A 23,259-nucleotide genomic window follows, 5' to 3' on the forward strand; every position below is an offset into this window, starting at 1 on the left:
TTGGATGGTTAGCTGGTGAAGTCTGCCAAATTTTACATTGCTGCTGTATGTCAAATTGGGTCCAGCAACTTCAGTTTGAGGATCATCATGTAGTTTGCAAAGAACCCTGGGAAATGACTTTGAACAAATCAAAATGGCTGACATTCTGTGCCCTTTGGAGCTAGTTTTGTTGTCCACCAAATTGAACGTGGCTAAAGTAGCTTCAGAAGCGAGTTAGTCTGCAAATTTCCTCTTTGAACCAAAATGGCTGACATCCTGTGTGTTTTAGGGCCCAGTTTCCTAAGACTGTTTTTGTGCATCTGCTCACGGTGGACCAGTCCACCAAATTTAACGTGGCTAAAGTAGCTTCAGAACAGAGTTAGCTTGCAAAATCCCTCTTCGAACCAAAATGGCTGACATCCTGTGTGTTTTGGATTGGATTGGATAACTTTATTCATCCCGTATTCGGGAAATTTCGTTGTTCCAGTGGCAAGAGGGTGAGGATGCACGAATTTTAAGGCCCGGTTTCCTAAGACTTTTTTTCAGTGCACCAAATTTCACGCGGCTACGCTAAAGTGGCTTCAGGGGCTGAATTTTAGAAGTTAATCTGCGAATCATTAGCAGAAATAGGCTCTTCGAACCAAAATGGCTGACATGTACCTTTTAGGGCCTGGCGACTTGGCTTTTTTCGAGGTGTACACAAATTTCTTGTTGCCAAATAAAAGCCACCGTCGGGACTGAATTTGAAAAACGTACACATCATCTTTTCAAGCTAAAAGGGGGGGTTCTAATTTACTAGTTTGCGTCCTATTCTAGTAAGACACTTTCTCCTTTGCACCACGGCAGATGGGGACCACCCCCCCCCAATCCCCCCTATCCTCCTTATGACCGGGGTCAAAGGCGCCATTGTCATACGGGGTGCCGCGCCCCCTCTATTGTCCCTGGCAGTTGGTGGTCATTGAAGCTCTGAGAAACCTCTGCACATTCAACTTTCCTCTCCTTTCTCCTTTCTCCTTTCTCCTTTTTTTTTATATGCCGGCCCTCCTTTCACTTGGCCTTTCTACTACCCGTCATCGTCACGTGCACAGCTGGAATGAGGGAAAAAAAATCTTGTCCTGTTTCAAACATTTTATGGGTTTGCACCGTTGACAACAATGTGCTAAGGCTTGATGTGGCCAAATACGCACACACAAGAAGAAGAAAAAAATGCAATATGTATTTGATTACTTGATATGGATAGATAGATTTGGCGTATCAAACTCGGTTAGTGAGAGCGCGGCTGGAAAGAAGTCTGTTAAGATTATATCAAAGATTGCCAAAATGCGATATTTCTTTTGGCTAATTCGTTAGCAAAAATATCACCAAGAGTTAGCGTTAGCTAGAGCAATGTCAGGCTAGCGATAAGACAAAAAAAATCAAGAAAGAAAAGAAAACATAAAAGAAGACCAGATTTTTTCAAATGGTTTGCATTTTTAAATCCATTTTTTTAGGTATTACCATACTTTAATTTTCATTTTTTGATTACTTATAATATTTACTTTTTTTTTCCTGAAAAAATCATGTATCTTATGAATGCAAAATTTTCAGGGCAAAGCACTTTTTTAAAAATGTTCGTATTTTTAAATCGATATTACTATACTTATATACTCTGATAAACTATTCTTTAATTTGCAGTTTTGATTACTTTCTTATAATTATTTACATTTTTTTTTCTGTTCGGTTTCCTCCCACATACCAAAAAACATGCACAGTAAGCTGATTGGACACTCTAAATTGCCCCTAGCTGAGTGATTGGTCGTTTGTCTCATTGCGCCCTGCGATCGGCTGTCCACCCGGACTCTGCCGGGATAGGCTCCAGCACCCCCCGCAAGCCTAACGAGGATAAAGCGGTTCAGAAAATGAGATGAGATTTTTTTTCTGAAAAATATAATGCCCCTATTGGACATATTGGCAAAATAAATTCTGATTTTAAAATGCTGATTATTATTATAACTAAACTTTTATCAAAACAAATGAACCTTGAAGGACTTCAAGTTGGTCCTTTGATTTTTCGGAAAAGCAGACCCCGGGGAGAAAAGTTTGGACCCCCCCACCCCAGTTTATAGTATATTCCGGAAATGGGGCCACCAATAAAGTTGTCAGACGGAAATCGCAATTGAAATGATGTCAACTAAAAGGGTTTGGACTTCTAAAGATGATCATTCCCACCTGGGCTTGGACATCTAGTGACTTTATAATAAACAATACAAGACGTGGAAGATCTTTCTTCACCTTCTACTTTTTGGTGCACGCTGTACTCAAGCTGGAAGTCTTTAATAGCATCCCATGACTTTTCTTACCGCACACTCATGAATCATAATGTCAGCTTCAACGTGTGTGTAAGTTTGTGTTTAAGTGTGTGTGTGTGTGTGATCACGCTTACGTTTTGACTTTTATTTCCAACATGTGCTACACTTTTCATGTCTGTGGTGCGCACGCCAACATTTTGACGAGCTGTGTGTGTGTGTGTGTGTGTGTGTGTGTGTGGGATCTGTGTCTGTTTTCACGAATAAGCGAAGCGCTAAACTATCAAGAGCATCAAACGATGCCATAATTATTTTACAGCATTAATGGAGACATGATGCCTTTTTATCACAATTTCATAGTGGCAAGATGTCTTCATTAAAAAGCTTTCTGTCACTCTAAAAACAACCAATCAGAGCACAGAGTGGTTGAAAAAATGGTTTAGTGATTTTGAGTGTTATTGTAGTGTTTAGGAGGGCTTCAAATGTGAAAGATAGCACTTTTGGTGGTTTATATGGGAGTGTTATGGTATGTGAACATGTTCGTTAAAGTTCTGCGTGAAAGATGGGGGGACTCAGATTTGTGTTTGGTGTTTTTGTAGTGTTTTAGAGTTGAGGAAAACTATTTCCAGGAGTAAAAGTGAGATTGTTTCAGCAGAAGTATTGCACTTAAGTGTGTTAATAAGTGAAAATGTGTTTGGCAATCTGTGTGTAGATCTGTAGTAGACCAGTTCCAATATTTTCACGGGAGAATTTGAGAATGTTAGTGATGTATTTCATTAGCGTTTCCGTATTTTCTCTGACAGTTTTTCCACTGTTAGTAGAGGTAATCACTCTAAAACTACCAATCAGAGCGCAGAGTGGTTCAGATGTGAAAGATAGCACTTTTAGTGGTTTATATGGGAGTGTTTTGGTATGTGAACATGTTCGTTAAAGTTCTGCATGAAAGTTGAGAGGGACTCAGATTTGTGTTTGGTGTTTTTGAAGTGTAAGTGTTTTAGAGTTGAGGAAAAGTCAGATTTTTTTCAGTAGAAGTGCTTCAGTTTTAAGAAGAAGAATTTCACTAAAGTGTGTTAATGACAGAAAATGTGTTTGGCAATCTGTGTGTAGATCTGGAGTAGACCAGTTCCAATATTTTCATGGGAGAATTTGAGATTTTTAGTGATGTATTTCATTAGCGTTTCCGTATTTTCTCTGAAAGTTTTTCCACTGTTAGAAGAGGTAATACGTAGCCAATATGTTTTGTTTCAGTGTGTGTGTGTGTGTGTGTGTGTGTGTGTGTGTCTGTGTGTGTGTGTGTGTGTGAGAGCATTTTTGTAGTGTCAGTGACTGTTGGAGTGGTGTGTGACAACATTTTTGTGCTCTGAGTGACTGTAAAATCACTCGGTTGCAGCTGTGTGAATATTTCACTGCTATTTCATAAGAGCAATCATGTAGCGTAGCGATGGCGGCAGCATTTCACCACTCTTTGGATCAGCCTTTGTTTTGTTTTGAGCAAATGTTGGTGTGTCAGAGGGTGGCGAGAGGCAGACAAAGTGTTTGAGCTTTTACAACAGTCCTATTTCATTGAAAGAATACATTATCCCACCACACACACACACACACACACACCATGTAAAATGCACACACACGCACACACTTGCACTTACGCAGTAGGATCGATTGGCAGGCTGCCGCCCCGCCGTTCTATTTACGCTCGGGCCTCTCTGGGACCCTCAACACTTCCTCATTAAAAGGCCAATAATAACGAGCACCGAGGCCCATCCGTCACTCTTCCGCCCTGGCCAGCCGCGCCCGCCACGAAAACGAGGAGAAAGAAGCGGCCGCCTTCGGTCCCGACCCCGGCGAGGAGGCAGATGCCGCGCACGGATCGATTAGTCGCGCCTGTCGGCGGAGCGGCGGGGCGCCGACCGATGTGCCCCGCCAGCCAGGAGGGCGGCGCGGGGCGCACCTGTCCCGTCCGACATCTGGACGCCACGTGGCGTGAAAATGACGGAGGTGAAGGGAAAAATGTCTCCTGAATACATCGAACGGCGGCCATGTTTGCCTCGCTCTGTGATGTTTGCGCATCGCGGCAGCTTAGGGGCGATATAAGAGGCTTACGGCGGCGTGCGTGCATGTGTGTGTGTGCGTCACTGCGTCGGAGTGTGCATGTGCGTGTGTGCGTTTGACAGATGTGCTCGTGCGCTGCAATCATGGCGCGGGATTAGAGGCAACGTTCTAAAATGGTGGCGTGCTGCGACTGCGGCGCGAGATAACCTGCCGCTAACACGAGGGGATGAAAGGTACATCGTGGTTCAAAATAACGCCGCGTTAACTTCCTGCCGGAGGATTGGAGACCATTTTTTGATTGAAATTTTGCTTTTATTTTTGGTATTCTGCAACATATTCAGAAATAATAATAATAAATGATCAAAAGCCTGATGACTTCATTTGACGCAGTGATGGTGAAATGTCTATGGCATGATTTATTTGATATTTACAATACTTGCTAACAAGTCGGTTCTATTGTTAGCTGTTTCTCAGGTGTAGATGCTAGGTAGCGCTGTGGCTAGCTGTTCCTGCTCTGTATGTAGATTAAGTAAAGATTTTTTTTTTACAGATTGGAAAACTGTCTGATGATGTTCATTTTGGCATCGCATTTCTTCAAAATTGCTAAAAGCGTTGTGGTCATAAAGTGGCGTAGATTGGGAGATTATAGATTGCAAGATTAGAATCCTTAACGAAAACCAAGAGAATAAACATTTCATTAACCTCAAGAAATATGAAATCCTTTTTGACTGAAGTCATTTTTAAAAAGATTATTTTCTTGAGTTTTGGCATTCTTTTTTAATCCTCCACCTGACAAATGTGACAATTTACGGCATTTATGGAAAACTTTAATAAAGACAAAATCAAGAATTTCAAACTGTTTGGTTGGCGATCCACAAACATCTCATCTCATTTTCTGAACCGCTTTACGGTCGCGGGGGGTGCTGGAGCCTATCCCAGCTGACTCCGGGCCAGAGGCGGGGGACACCCTGAATTGTTGGCCAGCCAATCACAGGCCACAATGAGACAAACAACCAATCACTCATAGCTAGGGGCATTTTAGAGTGTCCAATCAGCCGACCATGCATGTCTTTGGAATGTGGGAGGAAACCGGAGAAACCGGCAAAAACCCACGCAGGCCTGGGGAGAACATGCAAACTCCACACAAGTAGACCGACCTGGATTTTAACCCAGGACCCCAAAGATGTGAGGCCAACGTGCCAACCACTCATACACTGGACACAGTCATACACAGTTTATTTTTGTCAAAAAAAAAAAGTGACTTACTGGCAGCCAATGAGCCACTAGACGTCCAATCCATTTTGACTGGACCACGAGTATGTGTATGTGTGTCAAAGTGGCGGCCCGGGGCCAAATCTGGCCCGCCGCATCATTTTGTGCGGCCCGAGAAAGTAAATCAGGAGTCCCGACTTTCTGTTTTAGGATCAAATTAAAATGAAGAGTATAGCTGTATATTAAATTTCCTGATTTTCCCCTTTTTAAATCAATAATTGTAATTTTTTAATCATTTTTTTCTGTGTTTTTAGTTCAAAAATCATTTTGTAAAATCTAAAAATATATTTTAAAAAAGCTCAAATAAACATTGTTTTAGATCTATAAAAAATGAATATTCAGGGATTTTAATCCAGTTCTTTTAATCCATTTATATATAAAAAATCTAAATATTATATCTAAAATGGTCTGGCCCACATAAAATCGAGTTGACGTTAATGCAGCCCGCGAACCAACCCGAGTCTGTGTAGTATGGAGCTAAAAATAAAAAATAAAAACATCTGTAAGGGACAAAAGAACGTGAGATCGGACCTCCTAGCGAGCCGCTTCCGTACGTTTGAGTTCCTAGGGAACAGACGTCAATGGCCGTCGACGGCAGGGCGTTGAGTTGCGGTTGAGAAACCAGTCGTGCTTTATCGTAGAACGAAAAACAACTTCATTAAGTAGACCACTAACTGAAGAGCTATTTTTCACAAAGTGACATATGATCATCGGAGTGTTTTGGTGACGTAACGACGCAAAGTCAGCCTTTTAAATGAAGTACGTGGGCGTCATTTTGTGTGCGCTGGTCGATATTAATTCATTTGCTGCTTTTAGTGGGAGTTCGTGACTTTTCCTCCTCGTGAGTGCGCGTAAGCTCGATGCGGCGGGGTGCCGGCGAGCGGGTCGATTGTCATTATAAGAAAACAGGTGTAAGGGATGAATATTTAATGCGGAGAGGCCCCGGCCGGCTTCGTTAGTAACGATGTCATGAGGCGGCAAAGTTGGAAAGACAAACGATGGGGAGGTGAAATGAAATTTCCCCTCGTTACGGGAGTCGTCGCTACTGTCGGCTGCTCGGTTCCTTTGCGATGGCGGGTTTGTCCTTTGAGACGCCGACGCGGTTATATTTGGAATAGCGTCAACTCACGCTGTAATAAAGCTGTCATTCTGCCACGGTGCGAGTGTGTGTGCATGTGAGGATGAATGGCGCCGCGTCCCGTGCTCGCATTGTGCCAACTTCTAATTGGCCGACACGTCCCCAAGTGTCGATGCTGCACTTTTGGGGTTCGGTGGATGAGAAGAGGAAACGGCGAAGGATGGATACGGAAGGAAGGAGTTAAGGGGAAAGAATGTCTGAAGGATGAGGGAAGGAAATGTATTAAGACTAAGTCCCACCCAGGGCCAGTTTTTGCAAAGGGCAATGTGGGCGACCGGCTAGGGTGCAATCTATTTGGGGCGCACAAGGTTATATGACTAGTTGCCTGCTCTGTTATGCTTTGATCGTTTTGTTTTGTTTGTTTTCATAGCACAGTCAAATTTCAATTCACTGCCTTTTGACAGTGATCCAATCTGGCTGGCATTGAGTTATTTATGTTTCACCACCAGTGACGACAATAGACGTCTAAATCTATTTTGAGAGAAACGTCCCTTCGTGTCACTCTCCTAATCAAAATCGGCCATCTAGAGCAAGGATGTCAGACTCGGGTTGGTTCGCGGGCCGCTTTAACGTCAACTTGATATCACGTGGGCCGGACCATTTTAGATATATTTAGATTATTTTTTAATAAATGGATTAAAAGCCCTGAATATTCCGTTTTTTATAGATCTAAAACAATGTTTATTTTAGCTTTTTTTAAATATATTTTTAGATTTTACACAATGATTTTTTAACTAAAAACACAGAAAAAATGGATTAAAAAATAGCAATTATCGATTTAAAAGGGGGAACATCAGGAAATGTAATATACATCTATACTCTTCATTTTAATTTGATCCTAAAACAGAAAGTCGGCACTCATGATTTACTTTCCCGGGCCACACAAAATGATGCGGCGGGCCAGATTTGGCCCTCGGGCCGCCACTTTGACACGTGTGATCTAGAGCCTCCAACAGCAGCCAATGAAAGCCCTGGAAGGGTTTTAAAAGAATAATAATCTAAATAAAAAATTTTAAAATCATAATTCATGTATGAAAAGGTGAATGACTAACTTATAGACTAATAACAATGATTCGGGTGCAAAAACATGACTTTAACCGGTCAGTGAAAGCCAATGAGTGAATACTTTAACATAAAAACCTTTAAAAAAAAAAAACAATTTTTTCTATTGTTTTTCTATCTATCATCCTTTAATTTCTCTGAAAGGGACCCTGGGATAAAAAAAAAAAATTTGGACACCCCCTCAAGCCACTTTTTATGCAATGGCAGCAGAAAGTCAAATGAAAGGATGCAGCAATAGAAGGTGTACCAAACGTAGATGTTCCACTGTTGCCATGGCAACAGCACAAGTACATCTCCTCATTGACAACCAAGGTTATGCTCGAGCCTCACTGTCTCTCACAAAGGAGAAAAAGTGGTATGGTCCAATTTAGGGGGGGGGGGGCGAAGTGGGGGGCGGGGCTTTAAGGAAGGAAAGTGACTAATGTCTTCCTCGGAGCGAGCGAGGACAGGAATGAGACGCCCTGGCCAAAAACACTGCGGTAAAAAGACTTTTTTCGTCCACATCAAACGCCGGTTAACTCGTGGGCTCCCGTCGACGTCCGTCGCCGTCGATGGCGAACGAGCCGACGCGGGTGAAAGACGGACGACGGGTGAAAGAAAAGAGAGAAAGAAAGAAAGAGACGCTTGTCCCCCTTGTCAGGTCTCCACTGAAGGAGCTGTGTGTCCCCTTCAGGGGGCATCTGTATGCAAATGAGACAAGGTTCTTCCTGGGTGACAAATCAAAAGGCCCACCTGCCGCAATTTGTGTGTACGTGGCGGCGACGACAGCGGCGCCTTGTTCGGCCCATCAAACAAACAAAATGGCCACCCGTGTGAGCGGTAAACAAATAGAAATGTGTGGTAGCAGGGAGAAAAAAAAATGGGCACACATTCCGCCGCTGTGATTGGCCGGGCAAACAGAGACGGATACACACGGGCCGTTGCCGTGACAACAGGGCAGCAAAATGTAGCACGCGGCAGGAGTTAGGATGTACATTTATTTTTTTACGAATGTTTTATGCAGGATAAGAATATATTTCTGTTATTGTTGTTTTTAAAGATACTTTTCTTGGTACATTGATTTTGCGAACATTTAAATCATTCTTAATCCCGCCAAAGCACTAATATCAATTTTCAACGCCGCCTTTAATCCAACAGAAATCTAATAATATTCCAGTTCCAATTTCCAACAAAGCAACCTCTTTCACCCATTCAGCCACCAATCTATTAAAATTCCACTAAAATAAAGCTATAAATCAAACATGGGAACCAACAAACCATTTTTAATACACTGCATGCATCTGTTGATCAATCCCTAAAAATCCAACCCTTAATCCACCTATAAATCCAAAAGTTATAATTGATCCCATTGCGTCTTCAAGTCTACACTACACCAAAATGAACACTATATGCCTGCTAGCTTAATGCTAAATGCTGAATACAATAACAGAAGCCAATGTACAGTAATCCCTCGAATATCGTGGTTTCACTACATTACGTTGTTTTTTCCTGGGTAATTTTTAGGGGATCTTAATCAAATTTTTTTTGTAAAATTGTTCAGAAAATGGGAAAATCCATGCTGAAACTTGCATTATTATATTTTTTAATAGGAGTGACCTTAGTTGGAGTTTTTTTTGTTTATCGCGGCCTTATCCGGTCTACATTAACCGGGATAATCGAGGGATTATCAGTTATGGAAAAAAAATCTTATTTTTCATCCATTTTCTATCCTGAAACTCATCATTGCACCATTTTGATCAAATACAACAACCTATCAAGCCACCCGAAATTCATCATTTCAGCACTAAATGGATTCTTTTTGTCTGTCATCATCATCATCATCATCATCATCACCATTTGAACCCGAGCATCAGCGCAGATCATGAAAAAAATGTTCCTACCGGGATAGAAGTCTTTGGATTTGGACAGTTTGATGGTGGCTCCGGTCTCCTTCTGCAGCTGGACTATGGTCTGTCCGCCCTTGCCGATGATGGAGCCGGCCGCGTAGCTGGGGATCAAAACCTTCAGGAAGTACTCTCCTTCCTCTGCGCCGGGAAAAACAGGAAACAGGAAGTGAGGAGGAGGCAAACTTTCCCTTAAAGCGCCCCCCCCAAAAAAAACAGCCTGGGGTTCGATTATACCTTTTTTTTCCTCATGCCAGATCCTTTTTCATCTTTAAATTTCATTGACGGTCAGTCTATTTTGATTCAATTTATTTGATTGACATCGCTGCCTCCCAGTTTAAATGAATTGGACATCTATGTGGATACGCTGCCAAAACATATTGACTTAAGACTAGTTTAATTCCCTTGTTTTCAGTTTAAAGCTACTAGAAACAAGTGATATATATATAATCTAACTGACACTACTGAACTAACATTTCTTAAAATAAGAAAAATAGACTCATTATTCATCTAAAAACAAGCTTGACAGACTTTTGTTAATAAGCATTAAGGATAAAAAGTAGTACAGTAATCCCTCAAATATCGCCATTAATGTAGACCAGCCATGGCCACTATAAACGGAAAAAACGCCAAGTAGGATCACCCCCATTATTCCCACAATATATGTGTTTTGCTACCGTATTTTCTGGACTATAAGTAGCACCCTAGTATAAGTCGCACCAGCCAAAAAATGCATAATTAAGAAGGAAAAAAACACATATATAAGTCGCACTGGAGAGTATAAGTGGCATTTTTGGGGGAAATTTATTTTATAAAATGGAAAACCAAAAACATACATGTCATCTTGAAAGACAATTTAAAATCGCATGAAAGAAATACGATTTAGAATCCGAAAAATACGGTACACAAGTGCAATTATCAAAAAGTATTGACTTCAAATTAGTGGCATAATCTGAAAAAAAGATGGAAAAAAAATCTGTCTCGATTTATATTTGTTCTAAATTTGCAGGGTAGATGTTGTTTGTCACTCAAACCTCATGGCCCTTCAATTACTTTGCAAGGAAATTGACTGGGATTTCCCGTCGGGACCCGAGCGACAAACAAACAACGACCGATAACCACCACGGGTCGTTATTTCCATAATGTGAGGATTCCCTGCCGCCTCTTTTGCCGCCAAGCCTTTGAACGTGGCGCGCCGCTGATCTAATTTCGCTGTCGGGCCCGGCCGGGGAATCTGGTCCTCGTCAGAGCGTTGGCGCGGCGGCCGAAAGCCAGGGGTCCAAACCCGTTTCAATTGGAACGCGGCCAAAATGAAAGGGAATCAAGTACAGTATTTTTTGGACTATAAGTCGCACCGGCCAAAGAATACATCACGGCCCTCAAAGTGGTGGCCCTGGGGCCAAATCTGGCCCGCCACATCAATTTGTGCGGCCCTAGAAAGTAAATCACGAGTGCCGACTTTCTGTTTTAGGATCAAATTCAAAAGATTATAGACAAATATTTCCTGATTTTCCCCTTTTAAATCAATAATTGCAATTTTTTAATCCATTTTTTTGTGTTTTTAGTACAAAAAGCATTTTGTAAAATCTAAAAATAAATATTTAAAAATATTTTTTGTTTTCCACTTTAATATTGAACATAATAAAAATACTTTCTGTTTTAGGATCAAATTCAAAAGATGATAGATAAGATTTTCCCCTTTTTAAATCAATAATTGCAATTTTTTAATCCATTTTTTGCATGTTTTAGTTCAAATAGCATGTTGTCAAATCTAAAAATAAACATGAAAAAAAATTGTTTTCCACTTTAATATTGAACATAATTAAAAAATGTTTCCTATTGAAATGGAAAACAAAAGATTAAAAGACGTTTTCCCGTACTAAAAAAATCTCAAATAAACATTGTTTTAGATCAATAAAAAAACGGGAATATTTAGGGCTTTTGATACATTTCTTTAAATGTGATTTAAAAAAAAAAAGAAATATTATATCTAAAATGGTCCGGCCCACATGAAATGGAACGAAGAGAAAAAAATATGTGTAAACCGTGCTGCATTTTTGGGAGGGCAATCTTTTATTTTCCAAGTACTTTCTTTATTTTGCTTCAATTGGTGTTTATACCAAAGAAATGCTGTTTACTTTTTTATGGCGCCACCCGTAGTAAGTAGCAGTACGTAACACTTTCCCACACGAGGTGTGAAACAAACGCTCCGAGTGGAAAACACTCTCAGCTATGATGTCATTTTAACATCTAACCTTTAAAGAGAAAGCAAAATAAAGACATGCTTTTTTAGCGAATGAGCGCATCACGTCAGATTTGAGTCCATGTGCCGTCCTCATGTTTGATAATCCGGGCCACATAACCTCGGGGGAGGGGGGGGGCAGATTAAAATAGGATTATTATTTCAGGACCAAACTTCCTGGCAAGTGGAATGCAATCTGAAAAATTCCATCATTTTAACATGACATTATTTGGGTTGACAATCAGGGTTCCATCAAGTCAACGGAAATCGAGCTTGATTTTTCGGGTTAAAAAGTCTGGGTCATTTTTTTAAATAAATGGATTAAAAACCCTGAATATTCAGTTTTTTATAAAACAATGATTATTTTAGCTTTTTTATATATTTTCAGATTTTACAAAAAGATTTTGGAACTAAAAACACAGAAAAAATGGATTAAAAAATCACAATTATTGATTTAAAAGGGGGAAAATCAGGAAATTTAATATACATCTATACTCTTCATTTTAATTTGATCCTAAAACAGAAAGTCGGCACTCATCATTTACTTTCCTGGGCCACACAAAATGATGCGGTGGGCCAGATTTGGCCCCCGGGCCGCCACTTTGACACAAGTGATCTAGTGTTCAACCTACTGACTGTGAATTTGGGGAAGTGGGAGAAAAGTGGAGTACCCGGAGAAAACCCAAGCAGGCACAGGAATATTACAAATAGGAATATGCAAATGATCGCTGCAGTTAAATTTTAAAGTTACCATACATACACATACACATATACATATATATATACATATATATATATATATATATATATATATATATATATATATATATATATATATATATATATATATATATACATATATATATATACATACATATATATATACACATATATATACACACATATATACATATACACACATATATACACACATATATATACACACACATATATATATATATATATATATATTATGTTAAACTAAACATTTGCACGTAAGGCCAGAAAAACATAGTCTCCAAAAGCAAGTTGGAAAGAAAAGGTGGTGCGACCAAGCCTGCCTCTGGAGTCATTTTCATGCGGCGGTTGACTTTTTATTGTCCCGTATCATCTTCTAAAAATAAAGCCCCGCTTAGTCCGGCTGGCCACAGGTGTTTCCCTTGGCCCGCCCGCCCGCCCGCCCGCCATCCCAAGAGGAAGGCCAGCGGCAGCGGCAGCGGCGCTGGGAGCCAGCCACTTCCCGTCCACCCTCCGCTAACAAAAGCCTTCGTGACGACCGCGTATTTAAAAAAAAAAGAAACCGTCGTCATGGTACGGCGTGACGAGGGTCTTTTCATCGACCAGGACGAGCGGAGCGACGGCGAAAGGTCCCGCTAAACTCGACGCTAAGCTTACGCGTTATTGAAGCTCTGATGTAAGAAGCACTTCTTTTTTTTTTTTTTTGCAACTCTCCCCACGGCGCTTCCCATCATGCACTTGTCCCTCGTCTCCTGGCCGTGGTGACCCACTTGCGCGCCGCACAAAGCCTCGGCGCTGACCCGCTCTACATGGAGGATGGCTAATTATAAACGGCGCGCGCTAGCTAACAAAGCAGCTAAATAGGAATGATGAGAATTTTTTTTTTTTTTTATATTTTGGGATTTTCTTATGCTTATTTGTTTATCTTCAGAGCATTACTTAAAAATTGAAATTGAATAATTTAGCATGTGAAAGACATTTTGCACACTTAGGATTTTACATGAGGAATGTTGTCATTTTATTTTGGCAAAAAGGGGCTTCTAGGGAAATTTTACATGAAATTATAGGACTATTTTATCCCACCTCAGGTATTTCATTACTTTGTTTTTATTTTGTTATTAGAATTCTCTGTTGATTTTGTGATTTTACTCAGTATTAGGGTTGCTTAACACATTATTTTTGAGAGATTTTACAAGCCCCCTACTCTGACACTTACCGTATTTTCCGGACTATAAGTGGCACTGTTTCATACTCAAGTGCGACATATAAATGCATTTTTTTTCAGCCCGTTGTGTTTTTTCAGGCTAAAGTCATCTAAAAAACTGATATATTAGCCAGTTATTCTCCCTTTTAAAATTCTCACTTTAACATAATGCATTCCTCGTTTCTGCCAAAATAAAAATAAAAATCACCCTCCCTCATATCTTGCTTTTTCGAATGACAGTCCGAAAAATACGGCCCATTCAGATTAAAAAGGGGGCTAAAAAATGCTATTTTTAAAGTCACAGTGCGATAATTTTGGGGGGTACGTTCATTGTTCCAAAGGTTAGGATTTCCCTGATGACGGCGAGCGCCGACCCCGCCGTACGGGTCAACTTAACCCCCCCTGTCGTGAGCGTGTGCTATTTGGAGGTTTCATAAGCGCTGCTCGACGTGTTTGCGGGCGCGCCATCATAAATAATAGACCATCACGGGGCTAGTAAACAGCGCAATCTGTTGCTAAGGCCCGCACCGACCCGGCGGGCCCAGAATAGGCGCCACATGCTGCGGGATTGAGGGCTTAAATCCTGGGGATCTAGTGTCCCCGGGGCAAAGGAAAAGGGGCTCCACTTTCTCCCCCCCCCCCCCACGCTCACAGGTTCCTCATCCTCGACACCGCCCGGATAATAAACTCAAAGTGCCCGTAAAGTCCATTTGGAGATTTGCTTTGAATACGTTACACATGTTGTTCCATTGCTGTCAATGGAGCCAATGAGGGGAGAGCGCGTGCGTGATTTCATTTTTTTTTTTAATTACTGTTTTTTCCCCCATTTATTTGTTTAAAAATATAAGGTATTTTTCAAAATTACGCTATGGACTTTTTTTGTTGAAAACTAAAAATAATAGATATTAATAACGTTAAATTTCCAATATTTTTATTTTAAAGATAAGAGTATTTACTATTTTTTATTTTTATTTTCTTAAATATAAAAATTTAAAATAAATACAAGATAATAAAATAACATTTAATGTTTACCTTTGGTTTCAATTAAGAAATGGGAATTAATAGAAATATATAAACAATATAAACAATAGGTAAAAACTAGAAGAAAATTTTGAGTTTTGTACAAGTTATGTAAAATGTGTATATATATATATATATTATATTTTTTATATTAAAATTAAGGGATATTTCTTAAAAAGGGCATTTGTTAACAGTTTTACAGTTTTAAAAAAAGACATAAATTGTACTTGAGTATTCGTCCCAGCCAAACTACGAAAAGGTGCGATTTATAGTCCAGAAAATGTAAATCTAAAAAGGACATCTGTTAACAGTTTTACAGATTTAAAAAAGACAAATTGTATTCATCCCAGCCAAGCTACGAAAAAAGTGTGATTTATAGTCCGGAAAATACGGTAGCCATAGTTGCCAGACAAAAACGGCCCTGCAAAATAAAAGCTAACTACGGATGAACTCTATTCAAGGGGTTAACATGGCAACCTTTGACTAAGTTATCCCGTAAAACTATTTTTAAAACAAACGTAAACTAGCGGCTTGGCTTCATTTACGTGGAGGCCTCATTACTTTCAATCAATCTGCAACGGCGAGAATCATTTTGGGCTAAATTCTTGCGCCGTCCACCCGGCTCTCGGATTACAAGCGGATTAAACGTGCGCTCGGCTCGTAACGTGCGGGAGCAGACGGGCCCTCGCAACGCTTTACGAGCTCGTTAATGCTCGCCGCTTCGCTCGCGTTTCTACGACGGATTTTGAAAGCCGCGTACTATTGTGATGGATTGGGGGGGTGGGGGTTGTTTGTCAGAAGGACGGACGGACGGACGTGATGTAGGGGACCTTGGGGGTGGGTGGGGGACCTCTGGGGGATTCAAATATTCATCTCCTTTAAGGGAGTGATGGGGGTACGCGCTTTGTCTAACACCCCCCTGGTGCTGGGGGTCTTTTGTTGGGGGGGTTTGGACGTAGACGCATACGGCAAACAACAGTGAGGCTCCACCAGCTGTCTACGCCAGGAAATATAGGCCAAAATACACTGGGAGCACATCAAGGGCTCGTCGGGGGATTTTTTTGGACGCCGTTTGTGATTTGTCGACAGTTCAAGGCGGCGTCCGACGTTTGAGGCGTCGCGCTGAAAATGTTTACATTATCAAAGAATGTTGTCAAACTGAAAATGTGATTGTTATCAATTTATTGGCGCTAGACAGCCAATTCATTGTGACTGGATAATGACCCTTGTTTTAAATATTACATGTTTTTTTCCGGCTTAAAATTACCATTAAAATCACTTCTGACCTTTTTTTGTCCATGTATTTATATTTTATACTAATGTCAGATCACATTTATTATTTATTGATAATTTATTTATTATTTTTGTTATTTGTGCACTATGTGGTGAAAGCTTTAAATCTTATTATGCTTGTATAATGATAATAAAAGCATTCAATTTGATTCAATATGGAAGCAGCTAAGCTAACAATGCTAACAGTAAATTGCCTATTTGGAGTTGCATATTTAGGAAAGCATTCATGGATATTTTATTGTCCATAGTTACACATTTTTTAGCTAACTTCAGATGAAATGAAACCGCTACGCTACTAACGCTAACAGCCATTTTCCCTGTCGTGTGTGTGTGTGTTTGTGTGTGTTGTTGTGGGATGAGGGGGAGGTGCGTAGTTGTCTTCCTTGCTAGGCTCAGCCTTTTTTCATCACCCCCTCTCATCCATATTCATGGCCACGCTCAACAGCCAATCGCCCGCCTCGTTTAGCTGCAATGTCGCCGCCTCTTGGCTCTTCATTTTTTTTTTTTTACATTGATGCAGTATTTCGGGAAAAAAATAGAAGGCGTAGGAGTGGAAGAGGTCGAAGCGATTGGCTTCGCCGCCCTTCCCGATCGATTGGCGGCGGGCGGCGGTTGCCGAGCGGTGGATGGATGGATGGATGGAGGAAGAGGAGGAGAATGAAGGAGCGCAGCCTGATTAGAATGCACCAGGAAGACGAAGGAAAGGAAAACGCTAGTCCGGAACGCCGCGTTCTGCGACGTAGTCCGCACCGGTTCATCTGACTTCCTGCTTCCTGTTTGTCACTTTTCAACGCATTCTGAAGAGTTAAAAAAAGGAAGACAACACTATTGTGCAGAGGTGTGTGTGTATGTGTGCGTATGTGAGGGTGTGTGTGTGTGTGTGTGTTCCCCGTCCCGACCTTCCGGGGAAAAGGAAAAAAAAATGCTGCGTCAGTCCGACAATTTACAGATTGAATTGGAAAGCCTTGCGCAGTCGAGAGTGGAAAGTCAAGGAAAGTGAAAAGGGCGGAAGACAAAAGGGATTATGGAAACAAACTCCGCCCCCTTCCTAAAAAAAATATAAAAGGGAAAGTAGGAAAATGAATACAAAACAAAAAAATGAACAGGAGGGAATACAAAAACTAATGATTAGGAGGAATGAAATGTAGGAAGAGTGACAGGACTGGAATGGAAGATTTAAAAAGAAAAGAAAATACAAAGTAGGAGTCAAGAAAATGTATATTATAGTAAGAACAGAAGAGAAGAAACTGCGTAGAGAAGGAAAAAAGTCAATGAAAATGAAGAGATGCGGGGGGAAAGGCAAAGCCGGGAATAAAAAGTTGGAGTGCACTCAAAGAATACAAAAGGAAGACAGACAAGAAGTGAAAGACAGATTAGAAAAAGTAGAAATGGAAATGAGAAGAAAACCAGGAAGGAAAGATCAAGCGTAAAACAAACAAGGCATCTTTCGTAAAGTGAAAAGAAAAAGACGAGAAGAACATGAGGAAAATGATGTCAAATAAAAAAAAGACAAGCACAATTGGAAAATAAAAAAGATGCATATCAATATATACAAAGGAAAAAGCAAGACATTACGAGAGAAAAAAGAAAGCAAGGACGGAAAAAGCCCAGGCAGATGAAAGCAGCGCTGATCCAGTTGGGTTGCCATGGCAACTCAAAGTTCAGACCTTCCTCAGGAGGCCCTAAACGCTCCTCCAACACATCCACCAGAACCAGCCCGAGCAACCCAAGCCTATTCCCTCCAACTTGTTAGCGTCCAGCGCAAATGTCAATGCCGCCGACAACAATCCGGCGCCAACCGGAATCCAAATATGGGCTGCCGTTGACGGCCATAGACGTCCAATTCATTTTCTCTGCACTCATTGATCTTTCCCGGACCTTGGGCTCAATTTTTTACGAGACATTAGCCGTAATTTACGAGCGGCAGGCGGCCGTTTGGATGGCGTCGAGTCCACCGGATAGCAAACGACTGTAGCGTCCGTATATTAACACACACGCGCGAACGAACGCCTGTAAGGTAACTAAAAATGGCTCTGACTTTTTTTTAATGGCAACTCGGCAGGGGCGCTCCGATTTTATAGTTTGTATCCTATTTTTGATAGTTCCCAAAGGTTATCGAGTGACAAACATTAGGTTGGAAAGTTCGGATGAAGCCTGAATGAAAAGTAGAATGGCGTTTTGACTTGTGAGGTGGATTTATTTCATGATCACACTTGTAAATCAAAGCTGAAATTATATTTCCTTTACAATATTTATTTTTAAGTTTATATTTTTGTCACGACTATTTTTGATCTCTCTACTATAAGTAAAAACTCCAAATGCATTGTACTTATTAGTTTTTGTTCATTTTTGAAGGTCAAAACGTACTATAACTCTTACTTTTGCTCTTTATTACTTTTTTTTATTCTTCTAATATCCAGTTTTTTTGCGATCTACACTTTTTAGGTCGTTTGTTTAATTTTAAAAAGCTCAAATCCCCAACCTCGCGATGAAAACAGCATTAAAATTGCACATGAGAAATCAAAATCAAGCCTAAAGGATGGCATGGCTGGCATGAGGTCAAAGGTCATGAGGACTCACCAGTTTGGAAAAAGGAAACACGTGGAATTGAAAAAAAATGGATGTCATGGATTCATTGGAAAGCACATTAGCATGCGTTTGTGAGTGTGTGTGTGTGTGTGTGAGTGTGTAAAAGTTATCAATTGGTATAAAGAAGCAGTCTTACCATGGCTTTCAGTGTCTTGGTGTGGGAAAACAATGCCTTCGCTTTCAAAAAGAGGCTGCAGGAAGGCCACTACAGAGAGAGGAAGCAGAAAGGGAGGGTCGGGGGTTGTGTGGCGTCAACTAATTTGTTCACAGAAACAACCAAGCTAAAGTCTCAAACAGCTCGCTTTAGTAAGCGCACTTGGTTTTACTAGATTTGGGCGTTTGGGATCTGAGGACATTTTTTTCTCAACGCTATGTTATGAGCTTTGGTTTTGGGTCCGCCGGCTCAGGTTAAGTCGCTTCTGGTCCTCCCCTTCATCATCATCATCATCATCATCATCGTCATCCCGAGCTTTTCATTTGCGTAAATGGACGAGCCTGCCCGCCGACGTCCCCGGGGAGAGGGGCTTTTACGTGCGGCTATAAGCTGCGCTAACGCGTCACTGGTTTAAGTCAGACGTCAAAACGTCAACAATTCAAGTGGCGCGCTGCTTTCGCTCATCCATGGAATTTAACCAACGTCTGAAAATCCATGGCGGGGACCCAAACGAAATATTTTGGGGTAAACTTACTCATCACAATAAAACCAATGGAATTCAATAGTAAAAAAAATACCATTATCAAAACATTGCAACTTCAAAGTCCAAACTGAAGTATCTGCTTTGTAAACTTACAAGTCAGAATATCATTCATTTAAGTTATGAATCAAATCATTAAACTTAACTCCAGAGATTCAATTTACAAAGCAGAACATCAGCTTGGACTGCAAAATGGATTTTAAAATATTGCTCATTTTGAGCACTCATCAAAATGGAAACATTTAACTTTCTCCTCACAATAATCGATGATTAAATATAACATCCAATGCATTGATTTTCCTTTTTTTAAGACACGCATCTCAACAATTACTTATCAAACATCATTTATTTAACTCACCATTCAAAATGACAGCTAACTTAAGTCACAAATCAAAATACTGAGCCCTCAAAGCATCAGCAAATGAAACATTAATTCAACTAGGTAAATTATTAAAGCCACAAACTAAACCGCAGTGAGTTAAACGCTAACATTAGGTCACTACTACTATGATCAGAATTAACACCAAAATACGTACGTACGTGACTGACTTAACTCAGGAGACAAACAAGGCCAATTGGAGTTACTATTAAAAATATGACGCATTTAACAGAATACTGCCTGGCTAACTCAAACGTGGCAGCTCAAATTGACCAATGAGAAGCGTCCCACCAAACGTAAACACGAGCGACCGTAAACGAAGCGGGCCTAAACACGACGCCGTTAACCCGCCGATCAAAGTCGTCGCCTTTGTGTTCTTCTGCTAGTTTTAAGTTAAGTAGGTCACGCAGATGTTTTGCTGCGGATTCAAAACGATTGAAACATACCGCACGTTAGAAAATGATTAAAAATAGTAGCTTTGCTAGTTTAAAGTCTTGTCTTTTCCACCATCAGCATAACGCAAACACATTTGGACTGAATATTGAAATCTTAACTCATTCACTGCCATTGACATCAACAGATCTGGCTATTCAATTGCCATTTTTCTGTGCCATTGACAATGATAGACGTCCAATTCCCTACTAATCCTACCAATCAAATTCACTGTGTATACATACAGATATATATGGAAACATATACATATATTGGATTGGATTGGATAACTTTATTCATCCCGTATTCGGGAAATTTCATTGTGACAGTAGCAAGAAAAGGCATATTTCATGTTACACTTATTTTTTTTGTTATTTATTACCTATTTATTTATATCTACAATGTCTTTTCCTGTGTCTGTGTTCTCACCTTCTTGCTACTGCAACAGCGAATTTCCCGAGTACGGGATGAATAGTTTATCTAATCTCATCTAAAATAAAATAGATCGGACATCTATTGTCATCAATGGCATCTAACGCGTTAATATACAAAAAAAAACAGGCTCGGTTGAAACAGTAAGAATTTTGTGTCCATCTTGTAAATAGTAACATGTCAGTTATTGCGTTGAATGGCAGAAAGTAAAGAATCCTTCTGTTAAAAAGCTACAGCATAATTGAAGGACAAATATGAACTTTTCGACGTTGTTTTTAAACTCCCAAAACAACGACTACCGATCTAAGGCAAGTCATTTCAAATCTGCATGACTGACATTCTTTTCTGTGTTTTTACTGCCAAAAAATATACTCCAAAGTGTACAATAGTTTTGGCAGGTGTTTTTTTGCATGATGGTTGAAATGCTGCGATGGGATGCATGACAGCATGTAAACACAAAAAAGAAAACAAGTATGGAGATTGCCATGACGAAATGTGGACGCAGCATCGGAATATTCATAAGCAGCAGCAGCAGGATCACAACAAGAAGGGACCACCTCGCTGGCGTGTGAGTGAGTGAGCGAGCGAGTAGTGCACACTGACGCACTTGCTCGGTACTCGGCTGATGGCGTCTGATGTGTGAGATTATCTCAGTCGCTCTCACACACGCACACACACAAGGTCATGATGCCTTCACGCGCCAGCCGCATCCGGATTTCACTTGTTTACGTCCCACAAAAAAAAATGAGAGCCCGACCGGAGGCGAGGCTAACGCGGCCACTTCGCCTCGCCTGCCTCGCCTCGCCTCCGCATCGGCCCGATCGTGCCTACGCGCCTGCGCGTCTCGTTCCCGTCGTGAGGCCGATAAAACGCTCCGTTAAGCAAAAGCGAACGCTCCCGAGTGCTAATCATGATAATCGGCGTGATCGTCAAAGCGTCGCCACGCGACTCCGAAGGCCGAGAAGGGACCGCAGCGAGGCAGCCAACCAGGGCAGCCAGCCAGCCAGCCAGCCTGTGCATCCGTCCGTCGTGGCTCCTCTCCCCCCCTCACGGCCTGGCGCATCTCTTACCTCCCGTGTTGGTGCGCTTGGTGCTGCTAGCCTCGGTGGGGGTCTCCAGGGGTCTTTTGCGCGAGTCCGGTGGGTCGGCCTCCATGTGCGGTGGCTGGCCGTGGTGGTGCGGGGTGGCGAAGAGGCCGTTCTGCTGCACTGCTCCGCCGGCCATCATGTTTGCGCTCTCTCGGATGTTGCCTGGGTCCGCTTCGAATCCCCCTCCTTCCTCTTCTTCTTCTTTTTTCCCTCCTCTTTTTCTCTTCTTGACGCAGCGTGGCTGCGCGGGCGAGTCCGAGGGAGGGTGGCGCGCGCGCGCGTGTCCGCAGTATAGAGACACACACACACGAAGAAAGAAAAAAAAAGGAGAGCTGTGTGGGGCTCTCGCGCACGCGCCTGGGAGATGCTGTGCGCGCCGGGAGGGAGGGTGGGTGTAAGGAGGACAAGGTGGACGAGGGAGGGGGGTCGGGAGAAGACAAGAAGATTCCAGGAGAGACGGACTGGCTGGCTGACTGGTTGGTTGGCTGGCTCCTGCAAGCGCGTTCGCGTCAGTCTTCCATCACGCGCGTGTCAGTGCGACGAAATCCGGGCGAAAAGGGATGCAAAAAGCGGGCATGCGCAGTCGAGGGGGGGACAAAAGGTTGGTGCGTGCGCGCGGAGTGGACGTGGTGCTGTGCGTCGTCTCGCTGAAGATGCTGCAGTCGCTCTCGCGTTCGGAGAGCATCCCTACTCGCTCGCTCGCTCACTCGCTCACTCACTCTCGCTAGCTCGCTGCTTGCAGAGGGGGCGGGGTTGGGAGAAAGCGCGCTGACGTCACAAGCCCTCGCGGTGCCTTCACGGGATTCCCGGAAATATCGACTTCGCGCGAGGGAGAACTCGTTAGAAGATAAATGGATAGATACTGTGAAGAATCATGTCGCGTTTCTTTTTGCCTTTATGCAGCCGTTAAAAAACTATAAAACTAATCCTCTTGACAACGATAGTTAGCAAGTCTATTTTGTACTATTATAGCTGGCAATCAATGATGAACTCAGAGCTGGCAGCATTTCACTGATACCTTGTAGCGGAAAAGTAAACGATTTCGAACCTATTTAAGATTTTTTTAGACGTTAATTTACAAAAAAAAAATGCTAATTTATTTAAATAATGTTGACACATCTTTAACTACTCAGAATACAATACCCAGACATTTTGTAATTATTATAACATATGGTTAAGCCAACTTCTAAACAATATTATTTAGTTTATACATTCTTCATTAATGATAGGTTGATCAAATTGGTGGATTGTAAACCCAATACAGATTAGTAATATAAAAAATAAACCTTAAGTTTATAGTTTTGGCATTTTTCAACTATTATTTATTTCCCTGACGTATAATTTGTGTCGTTTTTATATAGTCGTTTAATTTCCCTAATTCTTATTCTCAAGGGTTGTGGGGGTGCTGAAGCTGATTGGAGGGAGAAGACACACCCTAAATTTGTTGCCAAATCACAAGGGCCCAAAAAACACAAACTC

At 41.5% G+C, this 23,259-nt stretch overlaps 1 protein-coding gene across 4 annotated transcripts in view; it reads right to left on the minus strand.

Annotated features, from left to right (window-relative positions):
* The window catches only part of nova2 (NOVA alternative splicing regulator 2), a 44,595-nt gene that overhangs the window by 17,822 nt on the left and 3,514 nt on the right, over positions 1-23,259 (minus strand). The window contains exons 1-3 of one of the 4 annotated variants that reach the window (XM_077611738.1): positions 21,763-22,504; positions 18,891-18,959; positions 9,666-9,809 (exon numbers count right to left, since the gene is read on the minus strand). In XM_077611738.1, the coding sequence (XP_077467864.1) occupies positions 9,666-9,809; positions 18,891-18,959; positions 21,763-21,919 (370 nt within the window). In that variant the 5' untranslated portion in view covers positions 21,920-22,504. Of the gene's footprint in view, positions 1-9,665; positions 9,810-18,890; positions 18,960-21,762; positions 22,507-23,259 lie in introns of those variants that run through there. The other 3 variants (XM_077611740.1, XM_077611741.1, XM_077611739.1) reach the window with 3 other exon arrangements.

The sequence above is a fragment of the Stigmatopora argus genome, chromosome 10 (assembly GCF_051989625.1).
Source record: "Stigmatopora argus isolate UIUO_Sarg chromosome 10, RoL_Sarg_1.0, whole genome shotgun sequence".
Classification (NCBI taxonomy): Eukaryota; Metazoa; Chordata; class Actinopteri; order Syngnathiformes; family Syngnathidae; genus Stigmatopora; species Stigmatopora argus.